General features: G+C 37.5%; 1 protein-coding gene across 1 annotated transcript in view; it reads left to right on the top strand.

Annotated features, from left to right (window-relative positions):
- cckbrb (cholecystokinin B receptor b) overlaps positions 1 to 10,703 on the top strand; it is a 56,619-nt gene extending 45,916 nt beyond the window's left edge. Inside the window, exons 4-5 of the mRNA XM_065292927.1 lie at positions 3,797 to 3,924; positions 6,785 to 10,703. Coding sequence (XP_065148999.1) covers positions 3,797 to 3,924; positions 6,785 to 7,314 — 658 coding nt within the window. The 3' untranslated portion in view covers positions 7,315 to 10,703. The remainder of the gene's footprint in view (positions 1 to 3,796; positions 3,925 to 6,784) is intronic.
- The last annotated feature ends 11,120 nt before the right edge of the window (positions 10,704 to 21,823 follow it).

The raw sequence follows: 21,823 nt of genomic DNA on the forward strand, positions 1-21,823 counted from the left end.
GTTGCAGCTCTAGTCCAAATCCACTATTGCTAGTTTAACAATTGGAAAAATGGTCACCATGCCTAAACCACCATGGTCTAAAAGGATTGTCTCTATTCTCTTAATGAGTAAGGGGTGTGGTTTAGGTGTAATGTTCAATAAACCAATCAGAGTCTTATATCCCCTTCCCTTTAAAAGCCAGCTGCGCTCACGCCATGGTAGATTTGCTATTTACATGGCGCAATTTGCAAGCAGAAAAACTGAACACTATCTAGTAGCGAGGAAACGTATCTGCTCAAGCAAGACATGGGAGGAGGTAGCGATGATTGTGTCTTCATCAAACTTTTCAAAAGTCGAAATGTTTCAGCACCTGGGAGAGCGCCGTGAGATTAAAGTATTATTTAATGGATCTCATCATATCCAGAGGTACAAAGTCATCATATACAATAAATCCGTAGTGTAGGATTAAAAAACATAATGCAATATTTGCTCTTTAAAAAAAAAATCATCTTACATACTAGGCTTCAGCTGAAGCAGCTCTTCTGCCAGCAAATCTCTTCTCGCCCGTGCTGCTGCTTATGTATTTGGGTTAATTGGCATCGGCACAAAAAGTCTAGCTTCATTTATGACCAAGAGACATCCATGGCGTATGACAATGTTATGCAACACACACCTTCTGAGGGCTGTATTGTAATATTCCTACTGACTTGTATGTATGCCAAACGTTCTCTCCATGACAGCTTAGTGTGTTTTTGATTAAAAACATTTAACTCACTTTTGTAGACATGTAATCACCCATGATTAATGGATTAATGGATAGCCATTGTCCCCTAAAAGCCACCTGTCCAGGGGTGGGTCACCCTCTAATACTGCAGGTTTGACAGAAAAAAAGGAGCCATGGCTTGATCCAGGATAATTTACAATTAGGCTACGTGTCTAACCTTGCATCGGAAATCACCTGGATATTGATGGAATGGTTTCCATTACGATTAACATATATCAGTGGGGTCTTTGATGGGGCACATAGTTGCACATGTGTGCAATCTATCACACCCACAACCCCAGGGAACCCAAAAGTTAGTCCAAAACTCCTCTTTAACCCCGATTTTGGCTAGCAGGCATCATTGGGAATTGAATGAATTTGTGCGCATGTCTGACTAGACGACAGGTGGGGATATGCCTCCAATTAAACTCGAGGGATGTTGGAATGACCCACTTGCAAAAAATGTAGTGCACTCAATGCACCTTGGATGTAGCACCTCAGATAGGGACAGATATTTGGACCTTGGCCAGTGGACCCTCTGTATCCTCAGTTTCCCAATTATTTGGCCCATCCTGTACTTCATTTGGCTGAATAATTCGATAATACATTATTGATCATACACTGACATTAAACTGAGTAGTTCAACAACTGATGTTTTGCTCAAATTACACGCTCAGTAGTCAGTCAGTCTTTAGTCATTTGGATTAGATCCAGGCTTTGATGTGGCTTACTGGTTCTTGATAGACACCCTCAACCTAACAAGTCAGTTTGAATACATGTGTGTATTGGCACAACTGGTGAAATAAATAGCCAGCTTCATTCATCATTACTGCAAATAGGTAGGTTAATTCGGGTACATGCAATGACTGTCCATTATGACATGTGGGCATTTTTATATTTGTGTATACTATAATAATATTGTACATTTTGATTATTTAATTTTTCATATTTAAAAAAAGCTTGTGTGCTGCTGTGCGTCCCCGTGTGTGTAAATAAGCATGTGTGTTGTGCACCCGCCTATAGGCGCGTATTAAAAATGCACTTTGTAAAAAAAACAAAAAATTAGCCATTAGACCAGGTTTTAGTTTGCAGTTTATTTTAGTTGCCTCAAAATAGCAAACAACAAAATAGCATTTTCAGACAGCACGCCATTGGTGCACAAAAGTATTATGGGGTGTAAGTATTTTCAGACCAGCATGCCCATGGGTGCACAAATTGGCGCAAATGCATTTGCTATTAAACAACGTGGCACAAGCCGTGAAAATTATAGCTGCATTGGGATGAAATTAGCAAAAAACACTTGCGTTGCACCCGAGGGGCAATCTTCCGATCTCTCCGATGAAGCCAATACTGAAGTGATTTAAACTGCAATTCAATGACTGTCCGGCTCCAAAAGGGAGTCAATTCCCATAGACCTCTATGTTAAAATGGCCAACTTTAAACTATAACATAGCATGTTTACAGCCTGGTAAAAAGTGTTTTTGGTCTAAATAACTAATTTTGCCCTTCATTACAACTGTGAGGGGGGTAAATATATTAAGCCTTAGAGTTCTGGATAATTAAGGGCGTGACCACTTGAGTGACGGTTGAACAGCCACTGCTGTCACTGGAGTCAACCTAGGCAGGTGTGGTTTCAGCTACCAGCCACGTTGGCTTCACCCATGTCCCTTCTGTTTACCCATGTTCGGATATCCGGGAGTGATGTGCGGTGAAGCACGGCCAAGATGGTGACGGCAGGCACCGCCTGCTTTAAGCTTCAAAAGTGATGTCACGGACACTACGTCCTTTTTTTACAGTCTATGTTTTCTGCACAAGAGCGCCCGACTGGCTTTTGGATGTAGCGGCAATTCACCATAATTCATTGAGAAGCACAGCAAGCATCATCAGCCGATTTATCGGTGCACCTCTAATTTATATTATTTTATTTTTCATAATTTAAAAAAGTTTGTGTGCTGATATGCGACCCTGTGTATGTAAATAAGGAAAGTGTTGGCGTTTTGTGGATCAGCCTATAGGTGCATATTAATAATGCGCTTTTTTAATAACAAGAAAAAATGCCATTGACTTAAGACCAGATTTTAGTTTGCAGTCTATTTTAGTTGCCTCAAAATAGCAAACAAGAAAATAGCATTTTCAGAGAACACACCATTGGTACACAAATGTATGATGGGGCCCCTCGTTTTGAGACCAGCACGCCCATTAGTGCACAAAAGGTGCATTTGCTATATTGATAAATGTGGCACAATATGTGAATGATAATTGTGTCGGGCTGAAATTAGCAAAAAACACTTGCATTGCACTGAATGTAGAGCTGTTTATGTTAATACTTCAGAGGTACATACTGTATTAGAACGAAATGTATACATATCTGTATATAAATGGTACATATTAGGACCTTTTAAATACGTACTGCCTCAGTGACAGCTTGGGACCAAGTGCAGTCTGTGAAAATCCAGCTAAAGTCTTTTGATATACTGGTTTCAACATACAATCATCATACATAATGCAACGAATATTCTGTAAAAATATAATATTGATTGAGTAAGGTCATATAAAAGATTTTACAGTGAACACTACAGGGGTCTGGTACTGTACATGGGTTTTGGGAAGGGTGGTTAGATGGTCTAAGAATAATATAAGAGATTGTTCACAACGCCCACAGATGACAAGCAAACTGGGAGAATAAATGGATGTATCGTTCACAAGCATATTTAGTTTTATTAAAAGTAATATACATCTGAAAATTTACATAAATCTTTTTCGCTGTAGCCTTGAGGTTGATTAGTACTTCAACCAACATGTTAATAACTTTAATACCATACTTCTGATACTTTCTGTCTTTCCGTTGATTCATCAAGGTATGAATCATGTGTTTCATTAAAATAGAGCACTTCTTGTTTATTAACCTTGGATACTTTTCTAAAGTCTTTCAAGAGCTCTGCGTGTGTGGGAGTGTTGGTGGAAAGTTTATTGCTCACTAATAAAGTGAAGCACTTCTAAAGAAGTTGCCTTGTTCCTCCACTGGTTTTATTTCCTCTGTGTCTCAATTTTAAGGTGTATCCTGTTGCTGTTCGTTCTGTTCTTCATTCCTGGAGTGGTGATGATCATCGCCTACGGTCTGATTTCTCGAGAGCTCTACCGTGGAATACAGTTTGAACTGGAACAGAAGAAGGGACAGTGTGGTGAGACCTAATGAAGTTATTAATATATCACATTGTCATTTTTAATAAGCACCAGGCCATCTCAGAAGATATTAACTGTGTTAGTCTCTGCAGACTTATTTTATGTCTCACCCCAAGGATTTAATTGTCTGTAGTCTCGCCCATCTGTTTGTGAAATAAAAATCTGAATGAGACTCTAAAAAACCCAGACAATAGGAAGAAAACATAAACTTGAAATTAGGCTTGTAAATTGGTCATTGGCAGAACCCTTAGATGTTAATATCGGTTGAATTGCTTTGATTACAGCTTATTCTGAATCGAACTGTCCTGTGCCACATCTATTAATGTTACAAATATGTGCCCAATTTTCATGGGCTGCAGTAATCTTTCATTAAAACTTCATTATTACATGAGTCACAAATATCCCCATTATCATTTCGGTCAGCAGAATGCCATCTTGTCTGACTCAGATTCCTTCTAAAGATCTGGATCCTTAAAATTGTCATTTTTTATTCTTTTATGGACCTAAACTAAATAACAAACAAGATAAGTGTGACCCCGTCTGTTAAAATCAGGCTAAAGTCTCAAAATCAATGAAATTAGGAGCATCAGTCAAATTATACTCAATGGTTTTACATTGTTTTATCCTCTTTGACCTTACTCGTCAATATTAAATATATCAAGGTTATATTTTTACAGAATGTTCTTTATATTGTGCAGAATGATTTTATGTAGAAAACAGTAAATCTAAACAAATAAAGTCTTTTGTTGGGTTTTCCAGGCAGGGTCACAAATGGTCTTTGTTGTTGAAGTTTGGAAATTATGTCCATATTTTTATCAATGATTTTCGTTCTTCTCAATGCAATATACTTCATTTGTACTGTAAGGATGGTGTTGTGCTGTAGTGATTCTAATGCAGGGTTTCTTAAACTCTAAGATGCCAGGACCCCCAAATATGTTTATCCTTTTATAAGGGACCCCTTCCCAAAATATATAAAGAGTTCAGATGCAAAAACCTCTAAGTGCAACTGACATGTTTTCTTGTAAATGCATTTAGGTTTGGTCATTTCCCTTTAAAGGATTAGTCCATTTTCTTAAAAAAATCCTGATAATTTACTCACCACCATGTCATCCAAAATGTCGATGTCATTCTTTGTTCAGTTGAGAGGAAATTATGTTTTTTTGAGAAAAACATTCCAGGATTTTTCTCATTTTAATGGACCCCAACACTTAATACTTAACTCAAGTTAACTCAGAGTTTCAAAGGACTCTAAACGAGTTTCAAACGAGGCATAAGGGTCTTATCTAGCAAAACGATTGTCATTTTTGACACAAAAAATAAATGCACTTTTAAACCACAACTTCTCATCTAGATCCTCTCCTGTGATGCACCAGCGTGACCTCACGCAATATGTCATCACGTCAAGAGGTCACGTATGATGTATGCGAAACTACGCCCCAGTGTTTACAAGTGTGGAGAAAGAGGACCGTTCCAACATTGTTGTATGTTGAATGATACTAATTAATGTCTTTGTGTCAGTTTATTGTTTAAAATGATCCGCAAATGTGCGTTTCATACATATAACACGTGACCTTTCCACATCATTACGCAATTACGTGAGGTTGCGCTGGAGCATCACAGGACCGGAGGAAGACGAGAAGTTGTGGTATAAAAGTGCATATTTTTCATCTTTCTTAAATGACAATGGTTTTGCTAGATAAGACCCTTATGCCTCGTTTGGGATCATTTAGAGTCCTTTGAAACTCCATTGAAAAAAACTGTTAAGTGTTAAGTATTAAGTGTTGGGGTCTATTAAAGTCCATTAAAATGAGAAAAATCCTGGAATGTTTTCCTCAAAAAACATAATTTCTTCACGACTGAACAAAGAAAGACATCAACATTTTGGATGACATGGTGGTGAGTAAATTATCTGGATTTATTTTAAGAAAATTGACCAATCCAATGAAAGGTTATTAGTGAGTAACTGAAATGCCTTATTTTCACAAATATCACTTTAGTCATTTCATTCGTATTTAACAAATTTGCAGAAAATTTGCGGCAAACCCATTTGGGTACATGCAAAAATCTCCACTTCTAAAAAGTCCTTTCTGAATAAAGACAAAAAAAGGTCAGTATCTTAATATATTCAGTAAACCTTCTTTAACTGGGTAAAAATATGTTGTAAAAAATGTTTAATTCAAATATATTTGTACTGCGGGAACATTCACAATAAATCATGTTTCATAGCAGCTTTGCAAATACATAGTACAGCAAAGCAACAATAAAGCAGCTACGATGCAGCTTACCTAAAACGTATACTGATATAAGTCATGGGATCAATTCTGAGTGAAAACATGAATATATTAAATGTAAAAGACCTTGCATGCCTTGCGTTTTACTCTAGATAAACGTGTAAATGTAAAACCTTAACAGGATTATTTTTCTGCCTTACAAACACTTCTGTAAGGAATGCAAATCTAGCTTAAAACGTTTTAATCTTACTTTTTAAAGCAACACCAAAGAGTTTTTTTTACCTTAAAATAACGCTTCCAAAACAGTTTCAGTCGTTCATCCACTCTAAACAGGGTGAACAGCACTTTCACATTCGCTTTGCAGCCCTCTATCGGCCAAAACCGCACTAAAGAAGTTTCCAACCGTCGGGTAGTGGTCCTGTAGTCCGAGTGAATACTACAAAAACTTGCTTTACGGCAGACCTACAATCCAATCAGAGCCAGCTATGCCTCAGTATTTATGACAGTGGGTAATGGACAATTACGCTTCTAACCTGTAGGGGGAGCAAAGAGCCAAAACTCTTTGGTGTTGCTTTAACTTTGTTAACTTTATTCCACCAAGAATAGTTAAGCAATGTTTCTTCTCTAGGAATGAAAAATGGCATCAGTGCCACTATTTCATCTAGCAGCGATGATGGAGATGGCTGCTACATCCAGGTGCCCAAGAGGCCCAACTCCATGGAGATGTCAGCTCTAACCCCGACGGGCTCCGCAAAGGTCGACCGACCCCGCAGCAACACGTCCGAGGCTAAACTAATGGCCAAGAAGCGAGTGATCCGGATGCTCATTGTCATCGTTGCCATGTTCTTCATCTGCTGGATGCCTCTGTACTCTGTGAACACCTGGAAAGCCTTTGACATAGCTTCGGCCCACAGGGCTCTTTCTGGTGCCCCCATCTCCTTCATCCACCTGCTGTCATACACGTCTGCCTGCGTTAACCCTATCATCTACTGCTTTATGAATAAGCGCTTTCGGAAGGCGCTCTTCGCCACCTTCTCGTGCTGTTGCTGGCTCTGCCGTAGACGGGGCAACAGGGAGGGTGATGATGAGGTCACTGCTACTGGTGTCTCTATGTCCAAGTTCAACTACACCACCGTAAGCACTATGGGGACGTGCTGATTTTCAATGCAGAGACACTTTTGAGGACCCAGGATGGGATAGGCAGAAGAGTTGGGGTTTGGGTTGAAAAAAGGTTGGAGCTGATTCTGACCTCTCCTGATACAGTAGGTGGATGATGTGAATAGCTGAATTCAAAGGAAAAAAGGTGGTAGCACTTTATTTTACAGTTCTGTTGAACATGTACATACTGTAGAATATGCGTACTGCGTAATTACTAGGTACCAGTGCTGAACCTATCCCTAAACCTAACCCTAACCACTATTAAGTACATGTAGATATATGTTTATTTTGGGTGGGGGGGTAAGTACACTACAAGTACACTGTAAGTGCACTTCCTGTAAAAATAAAGTGCAACCAGTTAGGCTGTAGCAGACTTATCGTATATTGCCTGCCTGCAACAAAGACAATTGCATGGTATCTTATCATTGGCTGTTTAATGAACCACATTGCTGATGTCGTTACATATACACCAGAGACTTGTATAAATGTATATACCTTTGGCAGCAAAATCATTTGATTTGGTAGGGGGTCACACCTGCCAACCGTTTTTGCTGTAATATTTGTCACATTTATTGCTTACGAAGACGGTCACAGACTAATGCCGCTTTTCCATTGCATAGTGCGGCTGTGGCGCAGTACAGCTTACTTTTGAGGGGCTTTCCACTGTAGTACCTAATACTTTTTGTAGTATCACCTCGGCTGAGGTTCCAAGTGAGCCGTACGTGATGTATAAACACTGCAGATCACAGACTGGTCAGAGAGAATCGTCACTATGAGCTTTATAACTAACCCTTGTGTGCCATCAAGGAAGCCAAGCGATGTCCTCATCTGTGCCTTGTTTAACATGTTCCCAAACTCACTTTTAGTGGTGAAAAACATCCACATGATGAGAATCATCATCCCCATTCCATCGATTTGAACCATTGCTCTTGTGTTGTGCTTTTGTTAGTACCACATTAACAATGATGTCATGAGGTAACTATAATGATAACTCTATAAACCCTACCCACTCTAAAGTGGTACTAAACTGCAGTGGAAAAGCAAAGCGAGCCAAAGGAACGCGAGCCAAAGGAAGGCGAGCCAAAGTAAAGTGAGCCAAGCTGCATGGTGCACTGCCGAGCCGAGTCATAACATGCAATGGAAAAGCGACTTAAAGGTCCAGTGTGGGTTTTTTAGCAGCATCTAGCAGTGAGATTGCAAAATGCAACCAACAGAAGCTACGGTAGCTGGAAAAGGACAAACTTGTTGTCCAACGTAGGGACGAAACAATTTGTCCGTTTAGGGCTAATATAGAAACAAGATGGTGACTTCCATGTAAGGGGACCAGTGGTGTATGTAGATAAAAAACGCTCCTACTAAGGTAATAAAAACAATACAGTTCATTGCGCACCACTGATAATATATGTATATTGCATTTCTGTCAAGAGATCCTTCTAAAAATCCCACATTGCACCTTTGAATGACCATATTTCTCCCTACATTTAGGGAGAAATACACCCTGTATTACAGTCACTGTTGTGATACGTCTCTTTACATTTGCTCGGGATCAGATCAGAGCAGGACTTGTCGGTTCATCGGTGTGAAAAGCTCACTGGTCCCTGCCGACTCAATGACGCTGTGCCCTACCGACTTAGTGATGGCATCGACATGTCTGATGTTGCTGGAGAATCAGCCGAGCCATTAACTTAGTAGGCAGTTGAATCTCTGAGGCTCACTCACCCATTGTTAGATGCACCGTAGTGACCCCTGATTCTCAAACGGTTATGTAAATTAAGCTCACATTGGAAAAATACGCTGAAAAATTGGCTAGTCGGATGCCAGCCTGTACGCTGTCATACGTTAAGTGCCTGCTTTGCATATCCAGTGTTTTGAAAATCTTTTGTGCTGTCAGGGCTTTTCTTCAGAGTGTTTGTCTCATCAGAAGGAGTACTGTCAAGGGCGACTTCTTTTCGAAGCCTTTATGGAAAAATGATCAGTATTCAGCTGTCTAGAATACTGACATAGCTCTGAATTTCTCATACGGCATAATTACAAAGCCTGAGCCAACATTGTCTTGATATAAAAGGATTATTTAAAAACTCTTATTAATTGCAGTATTACCAAAAACAAAAAAAAAAGGGGGAAAGTGTAGATTCCAGTCACAGCATTGTGCAAGTTATTTTTTCTGCGTGTTTTGTTGTCCTTCGTGTCCTTCACAGTTTGTAGCTCATTCTCTTAAGTGGTGGCTAACGCAGATGGCCTCTGAACTTTCGGTTGTCTGATTAGATCAATTTATGTCGATCTTTCATAATCTCATAGATGTTTTATGGCTGCTTCTGTGTGCCCTTGTACAGATTGCTAAAAGCGAATTATGGTCCTCTAAATGATCCTCATCAAATAACAGCTTAGAACAGCCAAAACATTCAAACCTGATTCCATGTTGTACTCTTTCCATTTCAGAAGAGAGAAACCGAGAACGTTTTTGAAGTTTATTAGAAACTGAGGTAAGATTAAATGTCAAATCTTTTTTTTCTGCCATTAGACCAGTGAGAAGAGCAACTTGAGACACTGTGGTACTTCACAGCTAAATTGCATGGGTGATAATACTCAATTTATTCATATAATACCAAGTAATACGTTGCCTTATATATATTTTTTCTTAAGTTATACATGTGACCCAGTCTGTGAAACACCCGGTTAGTCATTTTTAGTGATTTACATTTTAAGTGGTATGACATTTTATAATTATAATATAAAGATTTTGACACTTCATTCATGAGCAGAAAATAATATAAAAGCTGTCACTACGATGGTACCCTTTAAAAAAGGTCCTACAGTAATATGTACCATTTAGATGCAGATATACATTTGGTAGCATATGTGAGGTACAGTACTAATATGCACTCTTTGGGTACAAAAAAGTATTTTTGAAGGGGTGTCGCCGATATTGTAAAGTCTGATATTAAACATGTTCTCAGTTTGTGACCCCACAGAAAAATATGTTATTTACCACATAACCAAAGTTGAATGATAAAAAAGTTAAATAGTTAAATTAGGTTATCAAAATCTTGGAAAACCAGGCAGGATTCTCTGCTCTAAAATGCTGGGGGCGTGTCAGTTGTCGGTGCTGACACCATGCCCGTTTGCAGAAACACTGTCGGTCTCTCTCAACTTTCAAATTTCACTACAACCTGAATGGCTGCTTGCGATTGTGTTAATATTAAATAGTTAACAGTTTTTTTTAACGTGTTTCAGCAATACATATCTGACACTTATAATGTGTTTAGAAACAATTCTCTGAAAGTATTTTAGACAGACTTTATTTCTGACAGGGTTTAGTGTCATGTACTGTAGTTTAAAAGATTGAATTGAGTTACCTTAGTCTTTCTAATTTATATCACTCACTTTTACAATTAGATTTATGATATTACGCAGTGCCCGAAAATAGTCCCTTTGTTAACTTTTAATAGCAGTGACTATTTTCGGGCACTGCGTAATATCATTGCGCCTGCTGCAGCCAAGGTACGGCAGGAAAGGTCTGGGCCCGGTTCCCCGTTAACGTTCACTCTTAGCGTGCTAAGAAGACTCAAAAAGATATATCTTATCAAAGTTGTTGATGTTCCTAAGTGTGTTCCCCGAAGTGTCTCTTAGGAAGCTTCTTAACACGCTGCCTCTAAGTTCGACGTACAATGGCGCTGTCCCAAGTGAAGGTGCTGAATTATTTGCGATCGATCACTCAGGGATCGATTTTCCACTTCACGCGAAGGTTCATTACGACGTTAAGAAAGACAACACGTTATATACAAATGGAACATTACAAATTATTCCAGTCACATTTATTTTAAAATGGTTTAAGTTATCCATAAAATATAGACTATTAATTAAATGATCAAATTGTCAGTAATACGGGCCGGTAGACAAACCGGGTATCCCTCGCTATTTATCCACCCTCCTTATCCCGTTGTGCCACTTGTGCCGGTTCTTGACATGGGTTTTGACTTTAAAAAAATATGTAATACACTTTTATACGAATGTTAAGGTACTTAACAATCAGAATTGATTGGCAAGCAGCTGCAGTATTTCTGTTTAATGCGGTATTGCTTACCATTAATGTTTTCAATAAAAAGCAACCTAGTTAGAGAATATGGTCTGAGAAGATCTAGCAGCTCCATAATGAGTTGTCTTGGAAGGCGATTTTTTTATTTAGCCACGTCAGGCAAAATGTCAAAAGGTTTAAGGGTTGACGAATAAAAAAATTGGCATGGACTTACGCGGCCGGTGTTGTGTGGAAGTCTGTTTTCCCTATGTTTCCCTTTAGTGTAGTGTTTTTATAGCATTTTTATCGCATTATACGTTTATTCTTTATACATTGAAAGTTTTAACCCTCTGGGGTCTAAGGGGTTTTTAGGGCCCTTGGGAAGTTTTGACATGCACTGACATTTGTGCTTTTTTCAGTTGCTTAAAAACATATTAATGGCAAAAGTCTCATAACACTGTGTTCATCACAAACTGGGCTACAATATCATATAATCAACATGTATGTACATGTTTGTATTTTTGAGAGAAAAATGTTTATGCGTGGTTTTTGAAAAAGCAAAATTTTTAAGTCACTGATATAACTCCACAAAACTCATTCTAAACATGTTTTCCCAAGACTTTCCAAACAGGATCTAGTAGTCTAGAGTTTTTTCTTCAAAATGATGTGAAAATCATATGGCCTACTCAATCACATAAAGCAAGATATTGATTTACAATTTCTAAGACACTTTTGCTTGGGAAAGGCTGTATGCATGGAGGCGGGAAAGCTCCTGAATAATCAGTGATTGACAGCTGAGAGACAAAAGAGTTGAATAATGAGCCACTAATGAGCCTTGTGTGGATGTTCAACAGGAATAACTTTCTCTGTAGTAAAACCATGATAAGGTTTACTTTTCAATATAATGTAAATACACACACACACACACATAATATATATTTATATATATTTCTATTGAAATATTTTCTATTAATTTCACAAGTATAAGTTACCTTTTAAAAACCATAGTAGCTTAATCATGGTAAAGATACTGTTTGGCCATCTTAACATGAACACACTTCAACCCAGGGTTAGTGTTTGGTTGGCCAGCGAGAGGTTTACTTTTGTGCAGTAAAAAGCTCAAAAGAACAACTGCCTATCGTTGTCTGGACTCTTATTTGTGTATTTGTAATCATTATAGTAGAAACACAACAAGGGACACGCGTGGTAAACGTAACGTAAAATCAATGTTTGTTTACAACCGCCGCCATTACCTCACGTGTTGATCATGAAAGCAGTGAATGTGTGCACACGCGAGTGATCCTGTGTTTAATAAACTTGCTGTGCGGAGATATGCGCTTAGACGCAACTAAATAAGGATTGTAGGGGAGAGTGGGGTAAAGTGAGACATCGGGTAAAGTGAGACACCCCCTGTATCTAGGCAACTGAACACATTTGTGGTCCTATGACCATTATGTTTTTAAGCCCCTCAAATTTCCCCTTGGCCATGAAGGACAGGACCTCATGCTGCTGTAGTTGACATGTTTTTTTCACAAAAATATATTTTTTGCTTGTAAAAGTAAATTTTCTTGCTGTCAACTTAATCAACTGTTGTGCCAAAGCAAATTGATTCAGGTAGAAAAACTTATATCACACATGTTTATGAACTACCAACATATAAAACCTTGTGTTGATGCTAGCTGAAGATTAGCCTGAATTTCCAAGAGAGAGAGTTTTTTTCCAAAATGTGGTGGTGGGGTAAAGTGAGACAAATGATGTGGGGTAAAGTGAGACATGAGGCACAAGTTCAGTTTAGTCTAAAACATATTTTAATGTAATATTACATTACATATGTTTTATTTTTAATGTTATAAACATTGCAGAAAAACCATTATGCCTAGTCAATACACCAGGAAGACAGCCTGGGGACAAACACCCCTTGAGGAGATGGAGAGTGCAGCTGCTTAGGTCAAGGAAGGAAAGAATTCTCTAATGCTATGTACACACCAAACGCGAGGCATCATGGTACTGTGGGTTCACACCAGACACAAGTTCAACAATTTGCGCAAGTAGATTACATACAAAGTCAATGCAAAGACGCAATCAGACACGTCCTCGCATGTGGCGATGCGAATGACGTGATATGGGTGGCGCGTTTTCCACGAAAACACGCGCTATTCGCCGCATACATGTCTTCGCCCAATTTGAAAATATTCAACTTGAGCGAAAAATTCCATTACACAATGTTAAATCCTGCGAGTAATCTAGATCAAGTAACGCACTGCCCCGCATTTGGTGTGTACGTAGCATTATTCACTCTAGATTACTCACGGGATTTAACATTGTGTCATGCAAATTTTTCGTTCGAGATAAATATTTTCAACTTGGGCGAAGACATGTTTGAGGTGAATAGTGCGTGTTTTCGCGGCAAATGCTCCGCTCATATGGTGTCATTCGCATCGCCCCAGGCGAGGATGCGTCTGATCGTGTCTTTGCATTAACTTTGAATGTAATCTACTTGCACAAATCGTTGAACTCACGTCTGGACAAGTGTTGCGAATTAGCACTCGTGCTAAAACACTTTAACAATGCATCTGGTTTGTCCAATGTGATTGTTATGTCCATATCAAATAAATTGTTATCTATCTACGTCTGGTGTGAACCCACAGTAAGAGCAGCTGCAAGGGATAGAAATATCGATAGATGGTTCTGATTGTCTTTTGCGCTGACCCGAAGACACTAGCTGGCTCTAGGGGTCCTTTGTTCTGACCCCCAGACTGCGTTTTAATCTAACTGGTTCTATATGTCATTTGAATGTTAATTAAAAAAATTTGAATTGTCGGAGCCAATGGTCTACAGTGGGCAGCGCTCCGACATGTGGTGCTTTCACACTTTCTGGGAGTTCGATTCCCGGCTCGTGGTCATTTGCAGATCCAATACCCTTCTCTCCTCCCTGTACTTTCCTGTCCTCTCAAAAACTCACTGTTAAATAAAGGCAAAAACTGGCCAAAAAATATAACTTTTGAATTATGTTATGTTGTATTTGATTTTGGTTCAGAGTTACTGTACTTTCAAGTGTTTAGAAAAATAATGTTCTTAATTGACCAATCCCCTTGATTCTGTTACTAGTCCAACATTAGTTCTGAAATGTGTGGTTGTCAAGCTAGCCGTCAGGATTTTATCTGTTACAATATGTGCTGTTATGGTAGTTTCAGAGTGTAAAAAGTAAGTGGATCAGTTTACCCCGAGCTGGTTCACTTTACCCCCTTGATTTTTCTGGTCTGTCTCAGTTTACCCCTAAGCTGGGGTAAAGTGAGACACAAGACCACTTTTTTTAAAACAATCATATTTTCACTGCTCTTCGTCCTGAATACATTCTGGTAATTTCCATAGCTAGGAAACATCCTGAATTAATGGGAAATGTGTAAATTTGACTGATATATCATTTTAGCTCGCTTAGAGGGGAGCAAATGTAAAAAATGTCTCACTTTACCCCACTCTCCCCTACTGTTTGGAATCGCGCATTATATAAGAATACCAAAAAGCGCGTCGAGTTTCCTGACTCGCGTGTTTGTGTATGTGCGTTCCAATCGCGTGAACTGTTTGACGGAAGAACAAAGAAAACACTCGCGTCTGGAGATACTGACACACATACGCGAGGAAATAAGGATTTATGTCATGTTTGGTGCAATCGGATGGAACAACAAGGAATGGAGAGACTGGATTGTGGATTGCATATCCATTGACTGCAGGAGGCACGAGTCATGCATATGGATGTTTCTGCTCATTCACTTCAATGGCGCGGGGGTGTGGCGATCCGATCTCATTACAGATAATGAGGTAACTGGCGAAATACGGTACTTCTCCTCCTTCTCATACAGTTTACACCGAATGACAATATCTGTTTTCAATTTCACTTATATCATTTAAAAGGAGACATTCCAAGCATTATGTAGACATTTATCTTTTGTTTCTACACCAAGTATTCGTTAAGTTACAGTTTATTTTTCTGACGCGTTTCTGAAAGGACTTCACTGAGGGAGAGAGAACAGAACGTGCATAATGTTTATTTTCTTAATTTTGCGAAAAGCACAACATTCTGTTTTTATTGGGAGTGGACAGAAAAAAACTAGACACTTTAACGTTTGAAATGCTGTATAAATCATATCTGTATGTCAAAAATCAGCAGAGTAATTTAAGTCTCTTTGCGGAGTGATTGAAAAATAAAGAGTTTGCGGCGCCCGCGCCACCGTCGACCCCAGAGTGTTAATGGCTACTGAGATGTATATGTGTGCATTTATGTAATCTATCTTGATTGTAAGTCAATTATTTTTACAGTATGAATCATATTATATGTATAATATATATTTATTATGTTTGGAAACATAACAGTTTTAAAACAAACAGTAGAGAAAAAAGAAAAGAAAAAGACAGGCTATATGCTTAAAGACATAAAACTGTCAAATATGAAATATTTAATAAATTGCATAATAGAATACATGATATTATTGCTTTTTAGTATAACCAATTGAAATCTTTAATCTTTCTAAATAAATTATTAATGTAACGTGATGAAAACGCTATAAACATAGAGGGAACAGACTTCAATGAGGAACAAACACCGGCGCCGTCTTTGATTCATTAGTTCTGATACCAAATAAAGTCAACTGCATAAATAGCCCTGTGTCCATTGCAAACATATTTTATTATAAGTCTTAAAAATGTCCATAACATAAAATCATAGCATACCATAGTTTGACTTGTACTGTGCTACGCTGATTTCTAAAGACTGCGGCGATAGCGTTTTGCGCTCAAACAACGCTAAGAGAGAGCTTACAAATGGTCCAGACCAACCTTACGAAAGTGTGACTTACAGAAGATATACTTAGCGTACAAACGTTTTGGGAATCGTGCCATAGAGTTAAGAGAGAGGTTAAGGAATAGGTTAAGAACTACTTAGCGATAAGAATGTTTTGGGGAACCGGGCCCTGATTATTACGCCAGAATGAGGGTATAGTTCCTAGCCATATCAGCCTTGAAAATTGCAACTTTTCATTTTCCGTCTGTCTTAGTACACGATGTAACTACAGATGAGTCAAGTTTTAAATAGGAAAAATATCAAAACTCTTTGGTTATTTTTGAGCACGATGCTAATGGTCTAATCAGATTCAAAAGATTATGCTAAGCTATGCTAAAAGTGCTACCGCCAGACCCAGAGATCAGCTGAATGGATTCCAAGACAGTAAAAATCCAATGTTTAACTCTATGGGAGCTGGAAAATGAGCCTATTTTTTTAAAAAGTTGAGTGTTCCTTTAATAATAAACAAACACACAAACAGTAAAGAATAACCATAACCAAACAGGAACCAGGAGAAATGCTCAAATATTTATTTGCTTTGTTCATTTGCCCACTCTTCTCTTCTAAAATTTTCTGTATCTTCCCACTTTACCCTCTACTTATTGTATTGTATATTTCTTTTTTCTTAAAATCAATGCACATCTGCAAACTTTTCTGTGAAAATGATCCTTTTGAATCACCAGGCTCCTCTTAGAATGCTCTGCACTCTTAGGAATAAAGGTTAAATGTTTCTTTGCTAAGCTTGTTTTATGGTTTCATGAAGAACCTTTAACATCCACCAAAACCTTTTGGTTTGTTGCAGTGGAAAATGTTTTTTTTTAGGCTTTTAAAAGATATAATAAAATGTAACTGAAAGATTCTTTGGGAAACCACAAAATTGGGTTCTTCAATGGCATCACTGCCAATAACCCTTTACTGCATTTTTATTTTTAAGAGTTTGCCCCGAATAACTTCCAAAACGGCTGGCACATTTGTACGAATTATCGTGAGATCAGCCTGTTCATACGTATATTACGAGTTGGTGGCTAATTCGTATAAATTTGTACAACCACATTCGTACATTTTTGTACGATTGCCTTTGCCATATTCACTTTCAATTCAGGGAGCTTGCCCATCGAAACTTTTCTTGATGTGCTAACCAGGGTTTTATCTTCTCCCTGTGTGGTTTTTAATCAGGGGTCTGCGTTCATGTTCACGTACAAAGATTTGTTTTATAGGATCCGACAGTGTTGTAATCCCTCCTGACTGTGTGGTTTGATAAAAGATCAAAATACTTTGTGTGTTGCGTAAATTTAAACACGCACAATGTTTTTCTCAACAGATGTTTTGCTTTAATTCTAATTGGAAGAGAAATGAGGTCAGCAGATAATTTTAGGTCTGACATTACCATTACTCTTTCTTTATTGAATCAATGTAGAATATATGAAGAGCTTAGATGCGAACCCTTTGAGTGCATCAGACATGTTTTGTTTTATAAATTACATTTTTTATATTATATTATATATTTATTATTATATTTATGCATTTGGCAGATGCTTTTATCCAAAGGACTTTACAGTGCATTACAAGCTATACATATTTATCAGTACTTGTGTTCCCTGGGTTTAAACCCATGACCTTTTGCGCTGCAAACGCAATGCTCTACCACCGAGCTATACAGGAATAAGAATCTTTTTATTATTATTTATCAGGCTCTTAATGGGTTCTGCCAACAAACAGGTATTTTTGAATGACCTGGGTGGATTTTAAACGCTGAACGTACATTACAGGCTTTTGTTTCTGAGCTCCTCCAACGTGATCTCATGGCAATTCATATGCATTTTACAAGGTTGCTAATTTCGTATTTATTGGTACGAACACATTCGTACAATTTTGTATGATTTGCATTGACTCCTGTGAATTGGGGTTAGGGGTGGGGTTTTGTTATTATTTATTATGATAATTGTACGTTTTTGCATGATTTACTTCGTAACAATTTATACAAAGTAGCCAACTCATCAAATTTGAACGAATTCTTGTGAGATCAGGCTGTTCATACGTATATTACAAGGTGGCTAATTCGTATAAATTTGTACGACCACATTTGTACAATTTTGTAAGATTTGCCTTTGATGGGGTTTTTTTCCTTTTTTTTTTTACAATAATCATACGTTTTTGCAAGATTAACTTCGTATGAATTTATACAAATTAGCCAACTCGTAAAATATGTAAGAATTTTCATGAGATCAGACTGGCTCCTCGAACAGTGAGTTGTACAGATCCTTCTTCAAAGTCTTATTTAAAGGGACAGTAAGTAGGATTTACCCCCATCTAGTGGTGAAATTGTATTTTGAATACAAACGAATAGTGCTCTCAAGCGCCTCGCTTTTCCAATTGTGTGTTGCATCTACAGTAGCCGTTATGTACTCACAGATCTCCTTGTCCGTTTCAGATGGTTCACATGTTCTGAATGAAAACGCGTTTGGAAATGCGTTGGTAGGCTAGTGCTTTTTGTCCCTCTGCTGTTATAGTTTATCAATATGGCGGAACAACATGGAAGCCTCATTGGACTTACCCGTTCAATGAAAGTAAAGAGAAGAAATTCTAAGCTTACACAGAAAAGTCAGATCACTGGCATAGGTCATTTGACACCAATGAGGACATATTTAAGAGTAAAGACATAAAAAGACTTAAAATCCTACTTACAGTCCCTTTAAACAGACATCTGGTTTCTTTAGTTTAAACTCATCTAGATTGAAAAAAAAACATGTTTTTCTTGTTTAAAATAATTGGCATACAGAGTAATGAACCACACTTTCTTCTATAAAGCTTTCAAAAGCAGAAAAACTCGTAAACAAATGGTAAATTTGAGTTTAAACACTAATTAAGTTCTACTTTCCATTTGTAAACTGTAGTATAGCGTGAAGTGAGCTGCACAGATGCCGCCTGTTAAAGAATTTATGGCTACGACTCTGTTTGTCTATGTAGTGTTTAATAGTTCACAATATCTTTCTAACACTCGGAAACCCAAAATACAAAGGGCCAGTTTCATTCACGAAATACTCTCAATGAGGAAACAATGTGTTTTTGGATTAACATAATGTGGAATCAATTACCAAACAGAATGCGGCATCATCCAGGTCAATCCAGTGAAACTGCAATTGGAAAAATCTTTTTTTTTTAATGAGCCGTGGGAAACTTTAATTAGTCGGACATCATAACGTATGACTGGAGGCGTCTCTTGCCACTGTAAATGCTCTCAGCTTGGGCGCTTTGCCTGAAAAAGGAAGGGTTGTAAAAGGTTTGATTTCCCCGAGGTGTCTTTTTTGGGAATGCTTAAGAGTTTGACTGTGCAGTTTGTGAGCTCTTGTATTGTTGTAGCCCACAGCTCTCTTCTGATTAATAGTAAACCCATTTCCAATAAGGCAAACTCAGGTGTAATTATGAAATTACTCACGCCAGAGAAAACAAAGCCTCTCAGCTCCCTGGCTGGTCCTTTTAGACCCATCACTTATCTCACATTTCCAAAAAATACGATTTACTTGTTTTACAGCCAACCAAAATATATCATTTGTGATCGTTTGCAGTATCTCAGGGCAGTGTGTTATATAGTCACGTAAAATTTGATTGATTTAATTGTGTTTGTTTCATGTCACTGAGCACAAATTTAAATGAATTTTTTTTCTTTTAATCTTTTCAATACTAGTTAATTCTGTATAGTCATGCTCCTGTATAGCTCAGTACTGTAAAACGTGAAAAGTTGGATCAGCTTAAAAAATTTAATTGGTAACATTTTTTTTTCACAGGTTTGAAAATGTATAAAACTTTTCAATTTTACATTGTGGTTGATCATTGCATTTTCTGCGCAAAGGGCCATAGGTTTGAACCCAGGAAACGCACATCATGTAAAAAATTGACACCTTGTAAGGCACTGTAAGTTACTTTGGATAAAAGCATCTGCCAAATGTGTAATTGTAATCAAATATATGCGCAAAATATCATAAAGTATTAAATGCTGTATAAAGACAGTATTCAAAGACAGACCTTGACATAAACGTGACACATCTCTCGTCTGTATACGCTCTATTCAAGTAAAACAAAACCTACTGTATCTTACTTATCGACGATTCAAACAGGAGGCAAAACCAAATTCTCTGAGCTACATCAGTATAACCTTGAGTACGAAACTAAACCCACCTGAGCCAGATTAGCCCCAGGTCTTTCCCAGTAATGCCTTATCTTTTGCTGATCAGAAAATATAATTTCATCAACATAGGAAATAAAAGTTTATCGAGTTCATCAGTCAAAATGACAAACTACAATAACACTATAGGTTATTTTTAGATGATGCACAATAATGCAGTATTTCCCCGTCAGCGTGACGCAGCTTTGGATCCAGGCTTAAAGCATCTGTTTTTAAAGCAATGGACAGATTTCACTCAGAAACCTCCATCTTCTATTAGCCATCCATGCATACTGTCGACAGATTGTGTTTTCTAAAACAAATAGCAAATCTATGCTTATTAAAAATGAGACTTAATTAAAGTAGACAACATGCAAACACTGTCTGATCTACAAAATTGGATGTGAAGAATAATGCAGGTGTTATTTTAATGAAGCAGATTAGGGGCTTATTTTTATGCAATATTTAGGAATTGGTTTAGTTTCAGTTATTAAAAGTAGAGAGTACAGACTTATGTTTTCCTTGTGCGGGATTGTTAATTAATTGGATTAGAGCAAAGTAATTGATGGAGACAAAGGCATTCATAATGAAGATTCTAATCTACCTTTGTAATAATTTTTATAAAGAAATCTATTTATAATAAAAAGCCTGTATGTATTGTGTAATGAGATGCTTTTCGGAGAAAGATAATTTATGTTTCAACTTTTTTAAAATGTAATTATTAAGTCTCAAGAAAATATCTGAATTAGACATTAACAATTTAACGTGAATGGAAAAAGAACATAAGGGTGGTTTTTTAATCAACATAAAAATTTAAGTTAAAATGTTATGAATGTAGGAAAAAATGTAAACTGGTCATATTTTTGTAACCATCTTTAATGAGCTCATTCAGTTTACTAGTTCATTCAAATTCTGCATTGTGACAAATTAGACAGTACAAATGAAAAAATCAGATGCAAAACCCTCCAAGTGCGTCTGGCATGTTTACTCGTACTGTAAATCAGCATTTATCAAAAAGGGTCCAAAGCTGTCACTTTTAAAAAAAAGTACACCAAAAGAGTTCCTCAGAGGTACATATTGGTACCAAAGAGTGCATATTAGTATCTCAAGAGTAGGGGAGAGCGGGGCACAACCTAATGTTTTTTGGCTTTGGGTCTATCATTCAAAAAATATTTAGGTTAGATGAATATTTTTTTTACACAATCAGCATACACATCTCTGCTACAGAAGAACACTTAAAATTTGTTTGTGGGACCTATTGTGCAATTACACCTAAAGTAACAGGAGTACTTACTTCACCTTTAAGTGTAACAAACAGAGGGTTTGTTGTAACACCTGCTAGAATTTGTTTTGTGTTTAAAGGGGACATATCATGTATATCTGACTTTTTCTATGTTAAAGTGCTATATTTGGGTCCCCCAGTGCTTCTATCAACCTAGAAAATGTGGAAAAAGATTAACCCAATAACTTAGTTTTGGTAAACAATTCTCTGCAA

This window comes from Paramisgurnus dabryanus, chromosome 15 (assembly GCF_030506205.2).
Source record: "Paramisgurnus dabryanus chromosome 15, PD_genome_1.1, whole genome shotgun sequence".
Classification (NCBI taxonomy): Eukaryota; Metazoa; Chordata; class Actinopteri; order Cypriniformes; family Cobitidae; genus Paramisgurnus; species Paramisgurnus dabryanus.